The 19519-nt window shown below is 48.8% G+C and overlaps 2 protein-coding genes across 2 annotated transcripts in view; one reads left to right on the top strand and one right to left on the bottom strand.

Annotated features, from left to right (window-relative positions):
• Nucleotides 1-5235, bottom strand: part of ACY3 (aminoacylase 3) — a 32097-nt gene extending 26862 nt beyond the window's left edge. Inside the window, exon 1 of the mRNA XM_075928511.2 lies at nucleotides 5124-5235. The gene's annotated coding sequence lies outside the window, so the exon portion shown is untranslated. The remainder of the gene's footprint in view (nucleotides 1-5123) is intronic.
• Nucleotides 5236-6697: 1462 nt separating this feature from the next.
• On the top strand, nucleotides 6698-10191 carry LOC102462526 (proto-oncogene Mas-like). The gene has a single exon (XM_075926062.2). It carries the CDS (start codon nucleotides 7339-7341, stop codon nucleotides 8380-8382), a length of 1044 nt encoding a protein of 347 aa, XP_075782177.2. The 5' UTR covers nucleotides 6698-7338; the 3' UTR covers nucleotides 8383-10191.
• Nucleotides 10192-19519: the final 9328 nt, after the last annotated feature.

Genomic DNA, 19519 nt, shown 5'->3' with positions numbered 1-19519 from the left:
CCGGACACCTGGCAACCCTCGCAGGACTCCTACTAATGCAGCCCAATATGTTGTTAGCTTTCTTGGCAACAAGGGCACACTGGTCACTTATCTCCAGATCCTTTCTTTGGTCCTGTCTCAGTACAGCACTTGAAGGTGTGGGAAGGTCTGGGCTTTCATGAATTGGTGGTTCCAGAAAGGTGTAAACTCCAGCCCAGCAATCTGTAAAGCAGGCACAATACCCGCCATGGTACAGAACTTCCATGAAACCCATGGAGAACACTCACTAGAGCAGGGGTGGAGAATCTCAGGTCAGAATGCAGCCCCCAGCTTACCTGGATCCGGCTCTGGAGCCTCAGGGTCACCCATAGCATTGGGGAGCCAGTTCTGGTGCTCCATCCTCCCTGCTCTCCCACCGTGGGGATGGAGCACACAAAATCTACTAGGCTGCCCCCCCCCCCCCCCCAGGCTCTAGTGTGTGAGGGGAATGTGGGGAGCGTCTTGCTCCTCTTCAGTTAGGGGCCACACGAGTGAGGATTTTTTTCTTCTCGCTTGTGTACGGCCCCCTGACTGATTTTTCTGTGGGTCAGCGGCCCCCAACCCCAAAAATGGTTCCCACCCCTGCACTAGAGAGTTGAACCAATTGAAAAGGGTCTGACACAAAGCACAAGCAGCAAACCAAGTTTATAACAGAGATTGCAAGAAAAAAAAAAAAGAAGCCAGCAACAGAGCCTGCCAAGCGAAACAAACTCCTTGTGTTATCTGCTTAAACGAAGCATACGAGATTTTTTATAGGGAAAAAGGCAGTACACCGCATTTATTGAGAATACAACAGCTGCATATGCTCGGGGCCGGCTTTAGGCCGATTCAGCCGATTCCCTGGAATTGGGCCTCGCGCCCAAGAGGGGGGCTCCACGCCTAAGATGGCCCCGCTCCTGGGCACGCAGCGCATGCACAGTGCCACCCCAGGCGCGCAACGCATGCGTGGTACCCTGGGTGTGCAGCGCATGCGTAGCCACACTCCCGCGAATCAGGCCTCGCGCTTGCTAAAGCCGGCCCTGCATATGCTTTTCAATCATTCACACACATAAGAACATAAGAATGGCCGTACTGGGTCAGACCAAAGGTCCATCTAGCCCAGTAGCCTGTCTGCTGACAGTAGCCAGCACCAGGTGCCCCAGAGGGGGTGGACTGAAGACAATGATCAAGCGATTTGTCTCCTGCCATCCTTCTCCAGCCTCTGACAAACAGAGGCCAGGGACACTATTTCTGTCCCCTGGCTAATAGCCTTTTATGGACCTAACCTCCATGAAATTATCTAGCTTCTCTTTAAACTCTGTTATAGTCCTAGTCTTCACAGCCTCCTCTGGCAAGGAGTTCCACAGGTTGACTACACGCTGTGTGAAGAAGGGCTTTCTTTTATTAGTTTTAAACCTGCTACCCATTAATTTCATTTAGTGTCCTCTAGTTCTTCTATTATGGGAACTAATAAATAACTTTTCTTTATTCACCCTCTCTACACCACTCATGATTTTATAGACCTCTATCATATCCTCCCTCAGTCTCCTCTTTTCTAAACTGAAAAGTCCCAGTCGCTTTAACCTCTCTTCATATGGGACCCGTTCCAAACCCCTAATCATTTTAGTTGCCCTTTTCTGAACCCTTTCTAAGGCCAAAATATCTTTTTTGTGGTGAGGAGTTCACATCTGTACACAGTATTCAAGATGTGGGCGTACCATAGTTTTATACAGGGGCAGTAAGATAGTCTGTGTCTTATTTTCTATCCCTTTCTTAATAATTCCTAACATCTTATTTGCCTTTTTGACCACCGCTGCACACTGTGTGGAAGTTTTCAGAGAACTATTGACGATAACTCCAAGATCTCTTTCCTGATTTGTCGTAGCCAAATTAGCCCCCATCATACTGTACGTATAGTTGGGGTTATTTTTCCCGATGTCCATTACTTTACACTTACCCACATTAAATTTCATTTGCCATTTTGTTGCCCAATCACTCAGTTTGGTGAGATCTTTTTGAAGTTCTTCACAGTCTGCTTCTGTCTTGACTATCTTAAACAGTTTAGTATCATCCGCAAACTTTACCACCTCGCTGCTTACCCCTTTCTCCAGATCATTTATGAATAAGTTGAACAGGATTGGTCCTAGGACTTGGGAGACACCACTAGTTACCCCTCTCCATTTTTAAAATTTACCATTTATTCCTATCCTTTGTTTCCTGTCTTTTAACCAGTTCTCAATCCATGAAAGGACCTTCCCTCTTATCCCATGACAATGTAATTTACACAAGAGCCTTTGGTGAGGGACCTTGTCAAAGGCTTTCTGAAAACCGAAGTATACTATATCTACTGGATCCCCCTTGTCTGCATGTTTGTTAACCCCTTCAAAGAACTCTAAGGGTATGTCTACACTACCCTCCTAGTTCGAACTAGGAAGGTAATGTATGCATACCGCACTTGCTAATGAAGCCCGGGATTTGAATTTCCCGGGCTTCATTAGCATAAGCGGGGAGCTGCCATTTTTAAATCCCCGCTGCTTCGAAACCCGTGCAGCGCGGCTACACGGGGCTCGAACTAGGTAGTTCGGACTAGGGTGCCTATTCCGAACTACCGGTACACCTCGTTTCACGAGGAGTAACGGTAGTTCGGAATAGGAACCTAGTCCGAACTACCTAGTTCGAGCCCCGTGTAGCCGCGCTGCACGGGGTTCGAAGCAGCGGGGATTTAAAAATGGCAGCTCCCCGCTTATGCTAATGAAGCCCGGGAAATTCAAATCCCGGGCTTCATTAGCAAGTGCGGTATGCATACATTACCCCGCTAGTTCGAACTAGCGGGGTAGTGTAGACATACCCTAATAGATTAGTAAGATATGATTTCCCTTTACAGAAACCATGTTCACTTTTGTCCAACAAATTATGTTCTTCTATGTGCCTGACAATTTTATTCTTTACTATTGTTTTGACTAATTTGCCTGGTACTGAAGTTAGACTTACCAGTCTGTAATTGTCAGGATCACCTCTAGAGCCCTTTTTAAATATTGGTGTCACGTTAGCTACCTTCCAGTCATCAGGTACGGAGGCCAATTTAAAGGATAGGTTACAAACCACAGATAATAGTTCAGCAATTCCCCATTTGAGTTCTTTTAGAACCCTTGGGTGAATGCCATCCGGTCCCGGTGATTTGTTAACATTAAGTTTTTCTATTTGTTCCAAAACCTCCTCTAATGACACTTCAATCCAGGACAAACATCATGCATACACAGTCTTGCCACGATGTTATAGTTACCAGTCCTGAGTCTGTATCAATCTAGTGGCCAGCCAGATTGATCACAGAGGGGGAGTCGGGCTCTGTCGGTCAATCAATCCGATGTTCCTGGAGTTATTGGCAAGACGGACCCAAAGTTCCACAGCAAAGCACCCTGCTTTTATAATCTTTTTTTCTGTTGAAATCCATGGATTCCGCTCTGTCAGTGACCGGAACCTTATCTTTTTGATGTCAGTGTTCCTAAAACATTCTCCAAGGCTCATCCTGTAAACAATCGTTCTTCGGGGGTGCCCACTTGCTTTAAGGTTCATCAATCTGCCAATATCCAATCATCCTATGAGTTGGGGTACTCATGGATGGTTATAGATGGCTCCTCTGCAGCCAGGTTGTCTCGTCTTCACCCACACTTGCGACTCCTCCTTCTCTGGCCATCTGGTTCTGAGAAATAACCTTGCACCTTATCTCGACACATTCATACCCCTTTCACACACATAAGTAATGTTACAAAGACTTTCAAGGCTATGGGGCACATTCAACATCTGTATTGGTGAGACAAAGAGGCGTTCGAACTACCGGGCATTTAAAAATGGCGGCGCCCGGGAATATGCAAATGAAGGCCGGGATATTTAAATCCTGGGCTTCATTTGCAAGTTCGAATGACTACATTAGCCACCCTAGTTCGAATTAGTGTGGCTAGTGTAGCCATACCCTTTGAGTCTTGGCAACCTCTTTTATACCTAGATCAATCCAAAATATCCTTCCTAGAAAAAAGAATTGTACCTTTTTGGTCATGGACCGAAACTTGTCAACGGATTATGTTAGTTTCCCATATCAGTAGCATTTTTAGCAGAGTGTTTTGATTTTTAATATTGTTGGATGGTCTCTAGCCACAACAATTCATTGCTTTAGTTTTTGGAACACGTAAGACAACAGAAATATACATGTACATTCAATGCAAACCAACGGGAAGCTTTGGCACCACAAACAATCAGACTCAGAAAAAAACATCAGTAGAAGAAATGTCTCTTGGAATTTAAAATGGCTGCCGGAGCCAATGTGGCATGAGTTGGTGGTGTTCCCACAGCAGGGCTGACAGCCACCACGGGCCCCGCGGCAAGGTGTGTGTGTGAGGGGGAGGGGGCCTGGTTCCCACCACTGGGAGGGGCAGGGCTTCAGGCAGAAGGGGAGAGGCCAGCCCTCAATGTCACCTGGACCACCGCACACTCCCCTTCCCCACCAGCCCTGAGCTGTGAGCTACCCCTCTAAGGGTGTCTCTGCCCTCTCTCTCTGTCCAGCCCCCCCATGTGGGAGCCAAGTTCTGCTCTGAAGGGGTCTGAGCCCCACTCCCTAGCCTCATGTGAGCCAGCTGCAGAGGAAGTCCTGCCCTGTTGGGGGGAGACCGGAGTTCAGGAGTGTGCCCCAAATACACACTTCTGAGCTGGGGGTGAGGAGATGAGAACAGGCAGGCTTGGTGCCTAGCACAGGCTCATGAGCACTGGCTGGGGCGAGGAGCTGAAATCATCCACTGAGATGAACAGAACTCTTGTCTGGGGCTGTATCGTCTCCATGCGCCCTGCTCCTTCAGCTGACACCATCGCCCTGAGGTCAGTGGGCTCTCTCACAACCTCTGGAGCTGTGTTTGCTGCATTGCTGCACATGGATGTGCAGGGCCTCTTTCCTCTTGCCTTCATAAAGCTCCTGCTTTCAGCGTTTCCCTAGGCTGCGGATTTGGGTACAGCAAAGCAGGCGGGGATTTATTTCATACCATGTGACATGGAGCCCCAGCACCGCTATGGTTAAAAGTGGGAAACTTTTCCTGTTTGATGCATGATTCTCCTGAGTGCTCAAAAATCCCCGTACTTACGTGGGTTGTCTTGAAATTCGCTGCGCCTCCTAGCCGGGTGGAGAAGATTCAGTGATCTGGATGTGGGGTAGTTTAAGTAAAGAATTCCTGAGTTACAGCTCCCTTCCCGCCCATCCCCAAACACATAAACATAGCCGTGCTTAATGTTCACCAGTTCTAGCAACTTTGATGTTTAAAACCCACCCAGGGCAGAAATCTGAGAAGGGAATGTAAACATTTGGCTAAAATCTGCCTCTGTCAAGGAATTTTTTTTGGAGCAGTGCAGTCTGAGGAAAGGAAATGAGTCACAAGGCACGCATGCTGTTTTTGAAAAGTAAATAATTGACACACGTGGATACTTGCTGGGAGGGATGTTTGCAGTGGGGCAGAGGGGGTGGGAATATGGGTGTGGGGTTTGGGTCTGGAGTGAGGGATGGGGATTATGGGGAGAAAATGGGAATGGGTGGTAGGGGTGGGAAGAGGAGTTGGGGATTTGAGGGACAGGGGAAGATGGGAACAGGGTGGAGTCGGAGAACAAAATGGCAGTGATTGGACAATTTGATGGGTGACATGGAATTAGAGTAAGTGGGGCAGTTAGGGGAGGAGTAGGGGGCTATCAGACCTGAATTCACCACTGCCATCTGGGCCATAGATTAAATTTATTGCTTCTTGTCCGATCTTCAGTGGACATGGAGCACAGTTGATCACCATCCTCTTTAAGACAGACATCAATTTATGAAAACCTTCTGCCTTCTTTTCTCATAACTAAACATGCCCATTTTGTATCCTTTCCTCATAGGTCAGTTTTTTCTCTGGGTTCTCTTCAATTTGTTCACATCCTTTCTAAAGTGCAGCACACAAAACTGGACACAATACTCCAGCTCAACCATACGAGGCTGGACAATTACCTACCATTCCTTACGTTCAACACTTTGCTTAGTACACCCCAGAACGCTACTAGCCTTTTTGCAACTGCATCCCATTGTTAGCTCACTTTCAATCTACTATAACCGGCAGACCCTTTCCAGCAGTGCCCCCACCTCATTTTGTCATTCCTCATTTTGTAGTAGAACTCATGATTTTTCCTTCCAATGGGAGTACTTTACATTTGTTCTTTATTGAATTTCATTTTGCTAATTTCAATTAGTGGTAGTTGGTCATGCTAGACACCTGGAGGTAGTGGGAGATTTAGTTCTGTAGGCTGGCCTGGCCTATAGACAATGGCAGCATAAGGTAACTCAAACCATCTCCCCTGAAGCACCACAGAAAATAAAAATATTGCAGTTTATAACTCACATATTTCTAGTAGAGGTGTTTCGTTTTCTGACAAAAAATCCAAACGTGCAAGGTAAATGGACATTAAAAAATAAAGACCGAAAACAGCTGATTTCTCAACAGTAAGCAACAGATACGGGAAATGTTTGACCCTCCCCCATGATATGTTTCTTTGCACCGTAACAGCTTTCTATTACATCAGTCTCATATGATTTAATCATAAGCCAGCCATTTCCTTCACGTTTAGGGGAGGAGGAGAAATGTGCAGAGTCCTGTCACTACGGATATTATCAAACAGTCCTGTGCACCTCAGACCTCCGGATGCTGTGGTTTCTCTGTCTCATCCTACAGTGTGGGCAAGACTGTTCTCTGCTAACACTTGCAGACGCTGGGTGCAGAAGCTGCACGGGGACTGGCCGGGACATCCTCTGCACCTGGATAACAGACGATTGCTTGGAAAATGTGCCCAAGAAGATCCTCCTTAGAGAATTGCAGTTAGTGACTGTGAGACACTGAGATTCTGAACTGGATCCAGCCCAGCCCAGCTCCTGTAAACACGCGATTTGGTTGCCAAGGGAGGAAGGCAGGTGAGGGATGGATTCACTCCTCTTTCCCCTCTCCCCCCGCATGCTGTTTTCTGACCATCCATGGCCAGCCAACATCAGGTCCCATTTCTGTCCCTCTGTCCTTGGCTGTCTGTACAGCTTTCTCCCTGGGTTTAATTCTCTCTCTGACACTTGCTGTCAGTCCAGGCTGCTCCCCACCCTTTGGCCTTTCTCCATGTCTCTCTCTGTCCCCAGCATCCTGGTCCAGGGCAGAAGGCTGGGAAGGAGCTGGAACAAACAGTGATAACACAGCGCTGGGGTGGAGTCAGTCGCTGATTCCCCTGTCTGCTCCCTGCCAACAGGCGTGTGCGAGAGAGGGGCAGCAGGAGACACCGGCATCCCACAGCAACAGTTTCATGATGGCCGAGCTGAGCACGGAGTCCCTGCCACCAACAGCCTCTAGCTGGGATTACAAAGATTTATATAATGGCACTGGATTTGGTGCTTTCCATGTACATTATGCCCCTCCAGTGACCATCAGCAGCATCACTCTGATCATCTGCCTGTTGGGGCTGGTGGGGAACGGGATCGTCCTCTGGTTTCTTGGCTTCCGCATGAAGAGGAACCCCTTCACCGTCTACGTCCTCAACCTGGCCGTCGCCGACACTGGCTTCCTCCTCTTCTCGGTTGCCCATCTTGTAGCTTACGTGCTGGGATATGCATTTCGTAATTCTATTGATTTTTTTAACATGTTATTGCTGTTTACAAGTCATTTGACGTACAGCACTAGCCTGTACCTCCTGACGGCCATCAGCACCGAGAGGTGCGTGTCCGTACTCTACCCCATCTGGTACCGATGCCACCGGCCAAGGCACTTGTCTGCCATCGTGTCTGCCCTGCTCTGGGCTCTCTCCTGCCTGCTCTGCTGTCCCGTGGCCATTTTTTGTCTAGATCCCTTTCAGAAAAGCTGCATCACCTCCCTCCTCCCCATCAGTGTTCTGAATGTCCTGATATTCACCCCCATCATGGTTCTGTCCAGTCTGACCCTGTTCATCATGGTGCGACGAAGCTCCCAGCGGCGCCCGCCCGGCAAGCTCTATGTTGTCATCCTGCTCACCGTCCTCTTCTTCCTCCTCTTCACTCTCCCTCAGAGCCTCCACTTCTTCATCTGCTACTGTAACGTATTTGAGTACAGTGAGATATTTCACATGCTAGCCTGTGCAAGCAGCAGCATCAACCCATTTATCTACTTTCTAGTTGGGAACTATGGGAAGCGGCGATTCTGTGGCTCTCTCAAGGTCGCGCTCCAGAGGGTTTTTGAAGAGCAGAGAGATTCCGGAGAAAGCAAAGACACCCAGAGCACAGACCCAAAGGAGATGGTCCCTCCAGCAGGTCAGCCTGCTCTGGGAATGGAAGTTTCCCATCATCTTGAAATCAAAGAACTTCAGGAAAGGTCTTGACAGGACTTGCTAATCCGTCCCCATCCTGACTCAGAGCAGAGTCCTGCCCTAGAGTGGATCACCAGGGCTCTGTGCAGTTGTAATGACACCAGTGGGTCTCATGGGACCAAACCTCGCTCCCACTGGACCCAGATCGGAAAGTCTGAGCGATGTGAGTGGGAGCAGGAATGGGCCCCTCACGGTCTGATATGCTTTGTTTTAAAAAGAAATGCCACGGGTTCATCATGTCAGTGTTGGTGGCAAGTTTCTCCCAGTGTTGCTTCCTCTTTGTGGTGTGTTGTTGTGAGTTGGAGACCTATCGGGGATATCAGCTGGCGGCTCCTCCACAGAGCCTTGAGCACTGGCATGTACCTGGTGCAATTCATCCCCGTCTCTAATGCCTGCCTCTTTTGTGGCATGAGGGCAAATCTGTCGCCAGATTTTCTTAAATGCGCCAGGTTGCAGCCCCTTTTCGGCTTCTCCAGAGCCTATTGCTGATGTTCTGGCTGCACTTTTCCCCTCACCTCTTTATTTATGCACACCCCATTCATGACTCCACAGAGTCGCGAAACCTCCTCGTCAACCTCCTCCTGGCCCTGGCGAAAGTCGCTAAATACAACACCAGGAGGAGAATGCTGGACAAGGGGGTGTTCTGCGACAGAGGCCTGTTTTCCGTTTCTCCCTCATGTCACAAATCTGGGCACATATATCCACTGTGCAGCATCCACTGCCTCCATGGACAGCTTCGAGGAGCTGTGTGAATGCAGGTATTCTCACCCCAAATCATGTAGGCATTTTTGCATTTAGCCACGAAAACAAAATGGTGGCATGCCTCAGTTTCCCTTTTCCACACAGGACCTTCTAACTGGAACCCTTTTTGTCCTGTAAGAAGTTCCAAGACCAGTTACAAGTGTTAACCATGAAATAGCAAGATCACAATGTCCCTTTACATACCGTCTGTCGTTTGGTACATCTCCAGACAGATTACATGGTATTTCCATAAGATCATGCACATTGTATACCTTTACATTTCTCTGCAACAATAATACATTGGTTATAAGAATTAACATTAGTAACAAGAACAATCCTATATCAGGTGTATATTGACATTCTCCATCATGCCCCTTCTTTGGCACCACCAGCTCATTAAAAAAGACCTTGGTACCCACACTCCTCACAGATACAGACAGAGATGATTTAATCAGATCACGAGGTGCAGGGCGATGGGTCGTATCGAAGTAGCGTCAAAGAGCGGTAACCCGGAAACGTCAGAGGGGGCAACCTGATATGTCAGCAGCGATGTGTAAGTTGTTAGAACCTGTATATAGAGTGGTGTCTTGGGGGTCAGTCTTTGCATGACCTAGGGAGCAGCGGAAATTTCCAACTGATGGAGTCATTTCATTGTTACGGGGTACATATGTGTAGTGGTTTGGTACAGTCTACTGACAACTATTCCTGTGCCTTGCTTAACAGTAAACCTGGCTGGGTGCCTTTGATCCTTATGTTGTTTGTGGTCTTTCTCTGGGGACTCTCTTGGGGTCTGCTGTGGAGACTAAGTGCACAAATCGATACAGCCCACACCATGGAGCACACACACAAGTAACCATCTGGTTATCATTGTCCATGGAGACAGAGACCTGTGAGGACAACTTGACAGTAAATCCCGGCCCTTCCTGAACAATTGGAACTCAGGAAAGGAATCCCTAGATATGGAGATTGAGCCAGGGAGTCACTTCAGAAGTTTTTTAAGTGTGCCTGGGCTGCCCTGGAAGGGGGGAGGGCTTGGGCAGAAGGGGCTGCTGGCTCCCCCTGGTGGAAGAGTTACATCATTTAAAGCAGGGGTCGGCGAAAGAGCCTCCACAGGTCAGAGACACCCTACCACTCCCCTACCCCCAGGTGGGGCTGGAGGAATACGCAAAGTCTCCTCCCTCGCCAGCACCGCATGGCGCTTAGAGTCAACTGCCCGGGGTTGGCTCTAAGCACAACCTGCCCTTTGCAGGGCAGAGGCAGGGTGGGAAGAGACTTCACATGCTCCTCCCACCTCCAGGCCCTGATTGACCTGGGGACAGGTGGGGGAACGCTCAAAGTCTCATCCCGCCTCTAAGGGTTTAGAACAGCTGGTGGTTCTCTCGGGAGGGGGGGGCAGGAGCAAACACTTCATGCGTCCTCCCATCCAAGGCCAGTCAGGAAGCAGGTAGTGTCCTGATCCCGCCCCTTCTGGCCAAGGTTCCACCCCTTCTGCCCAAGGCCACGCCCCTTCCAGGGAAGCCCAGGGCCACTTCAAACATTTCTGAAGTGGCCCTCACTGGCTAAATTTATTGCCCACCCCTGATTTAAAGGCTTCTGAGGTTCTGAGGCTATAACCTCAATGTTAACGAGTATGGAAACGATTACCTTCTTAATTACTCCTTTCCCCTCTTATTTTTCTAATTAGCTTATTCCTCTGGTATTTCAATCAATCATACAGACTCCTACATGGGTCAGCAGCACAGCTGGACCCTTTAGCTTCATCCACCGCACTGACGGCTGCTCGCCGACCCAGCGCACTCACCGCCAGCAGGAGTGGGTTGGCATGCGCCATGTGGCCAGCAGCGGAAGGGTGCGAGACACACGCTTTACCACAGGGTCGCACAGCTGTTTGGCACGAGCAGAGGAACAGTGAGACTCAGGCAGGATGGGTTCTCCTCCAGGCTGTGACTCGCTGTGACGTTACTGGATTTTAAAGGGAGTAGCCACATCACTGCTGGGGGTTGTCCCAAAGTCTGAAGAAAAGGCCCATGTGAGATGTCAAACAAAAGCTTATGTTCTACTGATTCTATGAATGCTACTCATGTATTTGTGTGATATCTGTATGTGGAGTTATAAATATGTTCTCTGTGTTGATGCTGGAAGATTGTCTGTCTGAGAATGTTCAGTCAGTGACTATGTAATTAGCAAGGCTCCAGGCACAAGGCTCCCAGGGTATGTCTACACTACCCTCCTAGTTCGAACTAGGAGGGTAATGTATGCATACCGCACTTGCTAATGAAGCCCGGGATTTGAATTTCCCGGGCTTCATTAGCATAAGCGGGGAGCCGCCATTTTTAAATCCCCGCTGCTTCGAACCCCGTGTAGCGCGGCTACACGGGGCTCAAACTAGGTAGTTCGGACTAGGGTGCCTATTCCGAACTACCGGTACTCCTCGTTTCACGAGGAGTAATGGTAGTTCGGAATAGGACCCTAGTCCGAATTACCTAGTTCGAGCCCCGTGTAGCCGCGCTACACGGGGTTCGAAGCAGCGGGGATTTAAAAATGGCGGCTCCCCGCTTATGCTAATGAAGCCCGGGAAATTCAAATCCCGGGCTTCATTAGCAAGTGCGGTATGCATACATTACCCCGCTAGTTCGAACTAGCGGGGTAGTGTAGACATACCCCCAGAGAGGCCAATATACACCTGAGGAATGTGTCTGGGACCTGTAAATCAGGCAATATCTTGGCTGCTGACATAGGATGTTCACCAGAGACTTTTAAGATAGCAGTTTGTAACATCCCTGTATCGAGAACTTGGTGATTCAATGCATGTAATTAATTCTCCTTAACAACTTTACTCTCATGCGACTCTTTCTGTTAGTAATAAACCTTTAGATTTTAGATTCTAAAGGGCTAGCCCAGTGTGATCCTGTGGGTAAGATCCAGAATGTATATTGACCGGGGATTTGTGGCTGGTTCTTTGGGACTGGAAAGACCCGTTTGGGGTAGGTGGGATTGGGTTTTATAGCCCCTCACCTGTGTGGTAGGCCTGGGGCTGATTGGGGCACAGAGAGAGCTGGGGTATCTGAGGGGTTTTGCTCGTGAGGCTTCCTATTGCCTGGATTGGCAGCTAAAGAGCTCGGTGTGACTGGTTTGTGGCCTCTTTGGGACGGGTCTCCAGTCAAGTGCTGTAAGGAGTGCTGAGTTTGAGAAATTCACCCTGAGTGGATGCTGTGAGCAGTGCCCAGACCCGGTCCGGTCCATCACTCTCCTGCCTCTGTCTCCTCCCTCAGGGTATGTCTACACTAGCTTGTTAATTCGAGCTAGGTAGGCAAAGCAGGCGACAAGAGTTGCAAATGAAGCCAAAGATTTAAATATCCCGGGCTTTATTTGCATGTTCCCACCCGTCGCCATTTTGAAATTCCACTAGCCCGAAGTAACTGCCGCGTGGCTACACGCAACAGTGAAACGGTAATTCGAACTAAGTCCTCCTCAGTCTCTCTGTCCAAACAGCCCCATTATCCTCCTGCAGCCCTAGTTCCTCATCCATCTTCTGCCCACATTCTCCAGCCTTCATGCCCCGTCTGCACCACCCAGTCCAACCTGCCGCTGCAGCGCCTTGTTCCCATCTCCCAGCCCAGCCAATCCTAATCTTCACTCCCTTCACTGAGCCCATAGCGTGACCTCTGTGTTTACTGCCTTGTTGGCTTCCAGTCCGCCCTGTCTCTCCATTTCCCCTTCAAGCTCACTCACTGACTCCCCCTCTCCAAGCCTATTGCCCCAACCTACTCCTTCTCCTGCTCACAGGTCTAGCTCTTTTCTCCCCTTTATTTGGGTCAGGCTGTTTCCTCCTGCTCCTTCTCCTCCTCGCTGCCTTGGTTCCAGCTTTGGGAGCACTGAGAACTCACAGGATCAAGAATTACAGGGGAAGTCCTGCTTGGTGCGGGCAGTCCCAGGTTGGCCCATGCTCGGATGCTCTGCCCGGATGCTGCATGCACCGTTTGGTTACATGTAGGAGCTGTAAGGGGGAAGAGTAGGTGTGAATTGAATTTTTTTTAAAAGGCTCACGTCTTGGCTCCATGTGGGTGATTTTCATGGGACCCCCAAAAGACACATCCCTGATACAAGGTGTGAAACACCACCCAGAATTGAAAGGACGCGCGAGAAGCTTCCCTTGATCCGAAAGGACTGAAATGTCACTGCCAAATGAAATGCACTAACGGTCTGGTTGTAAAATGTCCAAATCTTTTGACCTTTTGCGTATAAGGAGCACATCTTTATATGGGCAAAAGGCAAATCTAAATGCCTTTCTTAACTGTGGTGACCATGTACCTGTTCCCAAACATAGAAATAGTTCTCCACACCAAGGACTCTTGTGGGTGATAATTGGATCTCAGCTAGCGATCGAGCTCGGATGCACTAATAGCGTAAAACTAGCCCTTTCATGCACACGTTCTATTTGGAGCTGCTCAGTACACAATGCCCAGTGACAGAAAACAGCATGCTGAAATTCAGAAACGTTCCTCTGTGGTTCCTGAATTAGAGAATTGTTCTTGTCTCAGTTCAACAATTTTGCCCACGTAGCATTTTGTGGCCTCATAACATTGGTTCCCAACGGTGTCGAGTAGTGATTTCTAGAAGGGGGAAAATGTGCCACATTACACTGCGGATGCTTAAGATAAAAAAAGTGGACGGTAGCATAGAATTCTGTCCCTTCTTGGTCCCATGCCTGCATTGTTGTGTTGAGTGAGATGAAGCACGGTGGAATATCCACTTTAAGAAGCCATTTATCGTCCTGTAATTAAGCAACGCCTTCTCCTTTCTTATCCACTGTGGTTTTTCCCAAATGATTAAAAAAAAAGGGGTGAGGGATTCAAGCCAGCACATTCACTTAGCCAGTGACTCCAGTGTGATACGATGGGCCATGATGAATATTTGATTCTTCCAGATGCTGGTGGCTAAGACATGAAAATAAAATTTTTAGTTCTAACCATGCTATCCACTACAATTTTACTGCAGAGACAGGGAATTTGGGGAACTGTTGCTTATAGTTGATAGTCTGCAATTGGACCTGCAATTTTGGCACCATTCCAGCTTTCTTGCCCCTCCCTGAGGACACCCTGTCTATGTCTGGACTGACTGCTCTTGTCCAGTCCCTACCTAGTTTGGTCAGAGCTTCCACCAAGCTGCTGAAGAGGCAATTTGCTGTTACTGAGTCTCTCATTGTCACCAATTCGGAGATAATACAATAGAATCCTATATGGCAGCTGATTAAAGAAGAAAGATTTTCCCCCTGATGATTTGAATAAATAAACAATTGTTCCTGACTCTTTTTTCCAAGGAAAACGTTAACTACTGAGTGAAAAATTAAAACCGGAGTATTTGAATTCTGAAATTTCATTGGCCTTCTTTGTGGAGGTGGGGAGTTCAAGGCCTCCCATTCCAATTTTCCTCTGTAGACTGGACTCCTTGGCCAGACTACAACTCCCACAAGGCACCACGATCTTTCCCCTTGGGGAGGGGTGGTAGTTGGTCATGCTAGTCACCTGGATGTAGTGGGAGATTTAGTTCTGTAGTCTGGCCTTGCCCATAGAGAATGGCAGCATAAGGTAACTCAAACTACAACTCCCCTGAAGCACCACCGAAAATAAAAACATTGCAGTTTATAACTCACATATTTCCATTAGGGGTATGTAGTTTTCTGAGAAAAAAAAATCCAAAAGTAAAAGGAAAATGAACATTTTTCAAAAAGAAAAAAGAAAGACTGTAAACAGCTGATATCCCCCCAAAAAGCAACAGATATGGGAAATGTTTGACCCTTCCCAATGCAACTTTTTTTTTTTTTGCATCGTAACAGCTTTCTACTACAGCCTTGTCTGATTTAATCATGAGCCCGCCGTTTCCTTCATGTTTAGGGGAGGAGGAGCAACGTGCAGAGTCCTTTCACTACTGAATATTTTAAAACCTCCCTGTGCTTTTCAGACTTCTGGATGCCGTGGTTTCTCCGCCAACACTTGCAGGCGCTGGGTGCAGAAGCTGCAAAGGGACTGGCAAGGACATCCTCCATACCTGGGTAACAGACAATTGCTTGGAAAATGTGCCCAAGAAGATCCTCCCTGGAGAATTGTAGTTAGTGACCATGGGACACTGAGATTCTGAAGTGGATCCAGCTCAGCCCGGCTCCTGTAAACACACGGTTCATGCCTCCGGGAGGAAGGCAGGTGAGGGACGATTTCACTGCTCTTTGCCCCCACTGATTAGACAGGGCAGTAGACAGCACCAGCCTGTACCTCCTGATGGCCATCAGCACGGAGAGGTGCATGTCTGTCCTCTACCCCATCTGGCACTGATGCCACCGGCCAAGGCACTTGTCTGCCCTTTCTCCTGCCTGCTCTGCGGGTGTTTTTTGTCCAGATCTAACCAATGAAAGCTGCTTCACTTCTCTGCTACCTGTCTTCGTTCTGCATGTCCTGATATTCTTCCCTGTCATGGTTCTGTCCAGACTGACCTTATTTTCAAGGTGTGATGGAGCTCCCAGAGGCACCTGCCCTTCAAACTCTGTGAGGTCATCCTGCTCACCATCCTCTTCTTCCTCCTCAGAGCCTCCACTTCTTCATCTGCTAATGTAACGTATTCAAGTACAGTGAGATATTTCACATGCTGGTCTGTGCAAGTGTAACCACCACTAAGGTGGATTTGAACCTGGGACCTTGGGAGCTGATTATAGGAGCCTCTACCCTCAGAGTTAAAAGCCAGCTGGCTCCCAGCCCATGCTATAGAGGTCTCTTGATCTTAACTGTTGCAGTGGTCTAAGTGCCACTTGTAGTACTTAGTAACCACACTAAGGCTATGTCTACACTAGCGCATTCTTGCGCCAGAGCTATGCAAATGAGGCTAAGCATGGAATATCGCCAAGCCTCATTTGCATAGCTAATAAGCTGCCATTTTGCGGAAGTGGCTCTTGGGCAAGAAGGAGCTGTCTACACTGGCTCTTCTTGCACAAGAATAACCCTCTTGCGCAATGCCGTTATTCCTGAAAATAATCAGCGTAACAGCATTGCGCAAGAGGGTTTTTCTTGAGCAAGAAGAGCCAGTGTAGACAGCTCCATCTTGCGCAAGAGCCTCTTCTGCAAAAATGGTGGCTCATTAGATATGCAAATGAGGCTCAACAATATTCCACGCTTAGCCTCACTTGCATAGCTTTGGCGCAAGTTCGTGTCAGTGTAGACATAGCCTAGGTGTGTGGGTTACATACTTCTCCTAGGTGAGGAAGTGCGTCCCAATCTTCCAAGACACAGGTGAGATCCCAGACGAGCCCCTACTTGTAACCACCACCAAGGCGCATTTGAACCTGGGACCTTGGGAGCTGACTCTAGGAGCCTCCACCCTCTGAGCTAAAAGCCAGCTGGCTCCCAGCCCCTGCTATAGAGGTCTCTTGATCTTAACTGTTGCAGTGGTCTAGGTGCCACTTGCAGTACTCAGTAACCACACCAGGGCTATGTCTACATTCGCGGCTTCTTGTGCAAGAACATCTTGTGCAAGGGTTCTTGTGCAAGAAGTCTTGTGCAAGAAACCGTCCACACTGCCATGTGCGAGCTGTGCTTTTGCACAAGAGCGCCCACGGCAGTGTGGACATTCTCTTGTGCAAGAAAGCTCTGGTGGCCATTTTAGCCATAGGGCTTTCTTGCGCAAGAAATCCCTGCCGAGAGTCCACACTGCCCAGTTGCGCAAGAGCTCCTGCGCAAGAGGGCTTACACCTGTTAAAAAAGAGCGTAGCTCTTGAACAAGAAGCCCTCTCTTATCTTACACCGTACTGTAAATTTCCTTGCACGAGAGTGGGCGGGCAGTGTAGACGCTCTGCAGATTCTTGCGCCAGAATGGCCATACTTGCACAAGCAGCCGCGAGTGTAGACATAGCCTAGGTGTGTGGGTTACACAAGCAGCAGCATCAACCCATTCATCTACTTTCTAGTTGGGAGCTATGGGAAGCGGCGATTCTATGGGTCTCTCAAGGTCACGCTCCAGAGGGTTTTTGAAGAGCAGAGAGATTCCAGAGAAAGCAAAGATGCCCAGAGCACAGAAAAGCCTTTTGCAAAGCCCGTGTGTGTGTTTGCTTCACTGTGCAGTCCCCTGAAGAGTGGCCTGGAAAACCCTGTCTGCTCACAGGTTGGCAGGTCTGGGGAATGGTGTGTCTAAGCTACAGAGAAGTTGAGGGGGGTTCAACACTGGTTTTGGGGCAGGGACTACTCAGCCATCTGGTCCCATTTCTGGGGAGGGCTCACGGAAAGACAGAGAGGCCCATGTGAGGGAAATGCTGCAGGCTGCTTGCACTGAGGGACACCTGAGAGCACACGGTTCCAGTGTGGTGGGAACCAACCCCAACAGCCTGGTGAGTGTCCAGGCGGGAGGTGCTGTGCCAGGGCTGGGTGGGACAATGCACATAAATCTGGTCTCACGGTCACTTTGCTTGGCCTGTGGCTATTCCTGGAGTCTGGCCTGACTGAGAGCCTTTAGGAAGGGCCCAAGGGAGAGCAAATGGTGTTTTCTCCTGGGAATTCTTGGGGCATTTCTGGGAAGTTCTCTTCCTCCTCAAAGACTAGAAAACAAACATTTCAGAAACATCAGTGTAGTAGAAAAATTCCTATTTCCTATTTTTAGTGACATTTTAAGCATTCAAGTCTTCATGTACCACGTCTTAATATGGTCAGCGGGGAAGCCCAGTTAGTCTGTAACTTTAAACAACGCACAGTCCTGTAGCAACTGAGGGTATGTCTACACGACAGCACTAATTCGAATGAACTTAATTCAAATTAGTTAATTCGAACTAAGCTAATTCGAATTAGTGCATCTAGACCTAAAAACTAATTAAAATTAGCGTTTTGCTAATTCGAACTAGCATGTCCACACTGAGTGGACCCTGAACCGAGGTTAAGGATGGCCGGACCCAGTGCCCGCAGAGTATCAGGTTAGGACTTAGAGCGTGGAGCTGCTGCCTCAGGCTAGCCGAGTGCTGTGCTTAAAGGGACCCGAACCCCACCCCGGACAGACAGTTCTCAGGGTTCCCCGCTTGCTGGTTTACCTCGATGAAGGACAGCAAAGCAGTCCTGTCTTGGAGTGCCCTGAGTGCCCACACTCGGCACATCACAGCACTCGGCCATCAGCCCAGCTGCACTTGCCACAGGCTGCCATCCGAGGGGTCAATCGGGGGGCTGTCAGGATCCAGGAGGCCCTGCAAGAGAGCTTCCACCCTGAGGAGCCCGCAGAGCCACCCCAGTCCTCCCCATCGGGGTCTCGTGCCCCATTCCTCCTTCACCTCCTTCCACTTACCCTTCCCTAGCCCCCCTTCCTGATGTAAAAAATAAAGGACACGTGTGTTAAATAAAGAGAGTTTCTATTTTTGAACAAAACTGGGAGGAGGGGGGGGGGGAGGATTAACCTCTGGGGAGACTGGGAAAAGGAGGTGAGAGAGGGGAAGAGAGAGGGTGGGAGAGGGGAGGGGGAAACCTGGGAGGAGGGAGCTGGAAGGGGGAAGCCAGGGGAAGAAGGAGGAGGGGAAGTATAAAACTATGGTACGCCATATCTTCAAACCTGTGTACAGATGTGGTCTCCTCACCTCAAAAAAGATATTTTGGCCTTGGAAAGGTTTCAGAAAAGGGTAACTACAATGATTAGAGGTTTGGAACAGGTCCCATATGAAGAGAGGCTAAAGAGACTTGGACTTTTCAGCTTAGAAAAGAGGAGACGGAGGGGGGGATATGATGGAGGTCTATAAAATCATGAGTGGTGTGGAGAGGGTGCATAAAGAAAAGTTCTTCATTAGTTCCCATAATATAAGGAATAAAGGACACTAAATTAAATGAATGGATAGCAGGCTTCAAACTAATAAAAGAAAGTTCTTCTTCACAAAGCAAATAGTCAACCTGTGGAACTCCTTGCTGCAGGAGGCTGTGAAGGCTAGAACTAGAACAGAGTTTGAAGAGAAGTTAGATAAATTCATGGAGGTTGGGTCCATGGAGTGCTATTAGCCAGGAGGTCGGAATGGCGTCTCTGGCCTCTGTTTATGGAAGGCTGGAGATGGATGGCACGAGACAAATGGCTTGGTCATTGTCTTCGGTCCATCCCCTCCGGGGTAGCTGGTGTTGGCCGCTGTCGGCAGACAGGCTACTGGGCTAGATGAACCTTTGGTCTGACCCAGTACGGCCGTTCTTATGTTCTTATGTTCTAAGCTCAGGGCTCAGGGTCGGGGGTCTCACTGGACCAACTTGATTTTCATGCAAACCTGATCCTGGGTTCGCACGTGGCCTTTGGTGGCCAGGCTGGCAGCTATCCTGCCCTAGACGGCCACTTTCCTGTGCCTAGTGCGGAGATTGTAGACGTTGGAGGCCTCCCCCCAAACCTGAATGAGGTCCACGATCTCCACACTAGACTA

Source organism: Pelodiscus sinensis, chromosome 5 (assembly GCF_052426305.1).
Source record: "Pelodiscus sinensis isolate ZL-2025 chromosome 5, ASM5242630v1, whole genome shotgun sequence".
NCBI lineage: Eukaryota > Metazoa > Chordata > Testudines > Trionychidae > Pelodiscus > Pelodiscus sinensis.
Note: the sequence above shows the minus strand (reverse complement) of the source record. Positions and strands in the feature narration are given on the sequence as shown.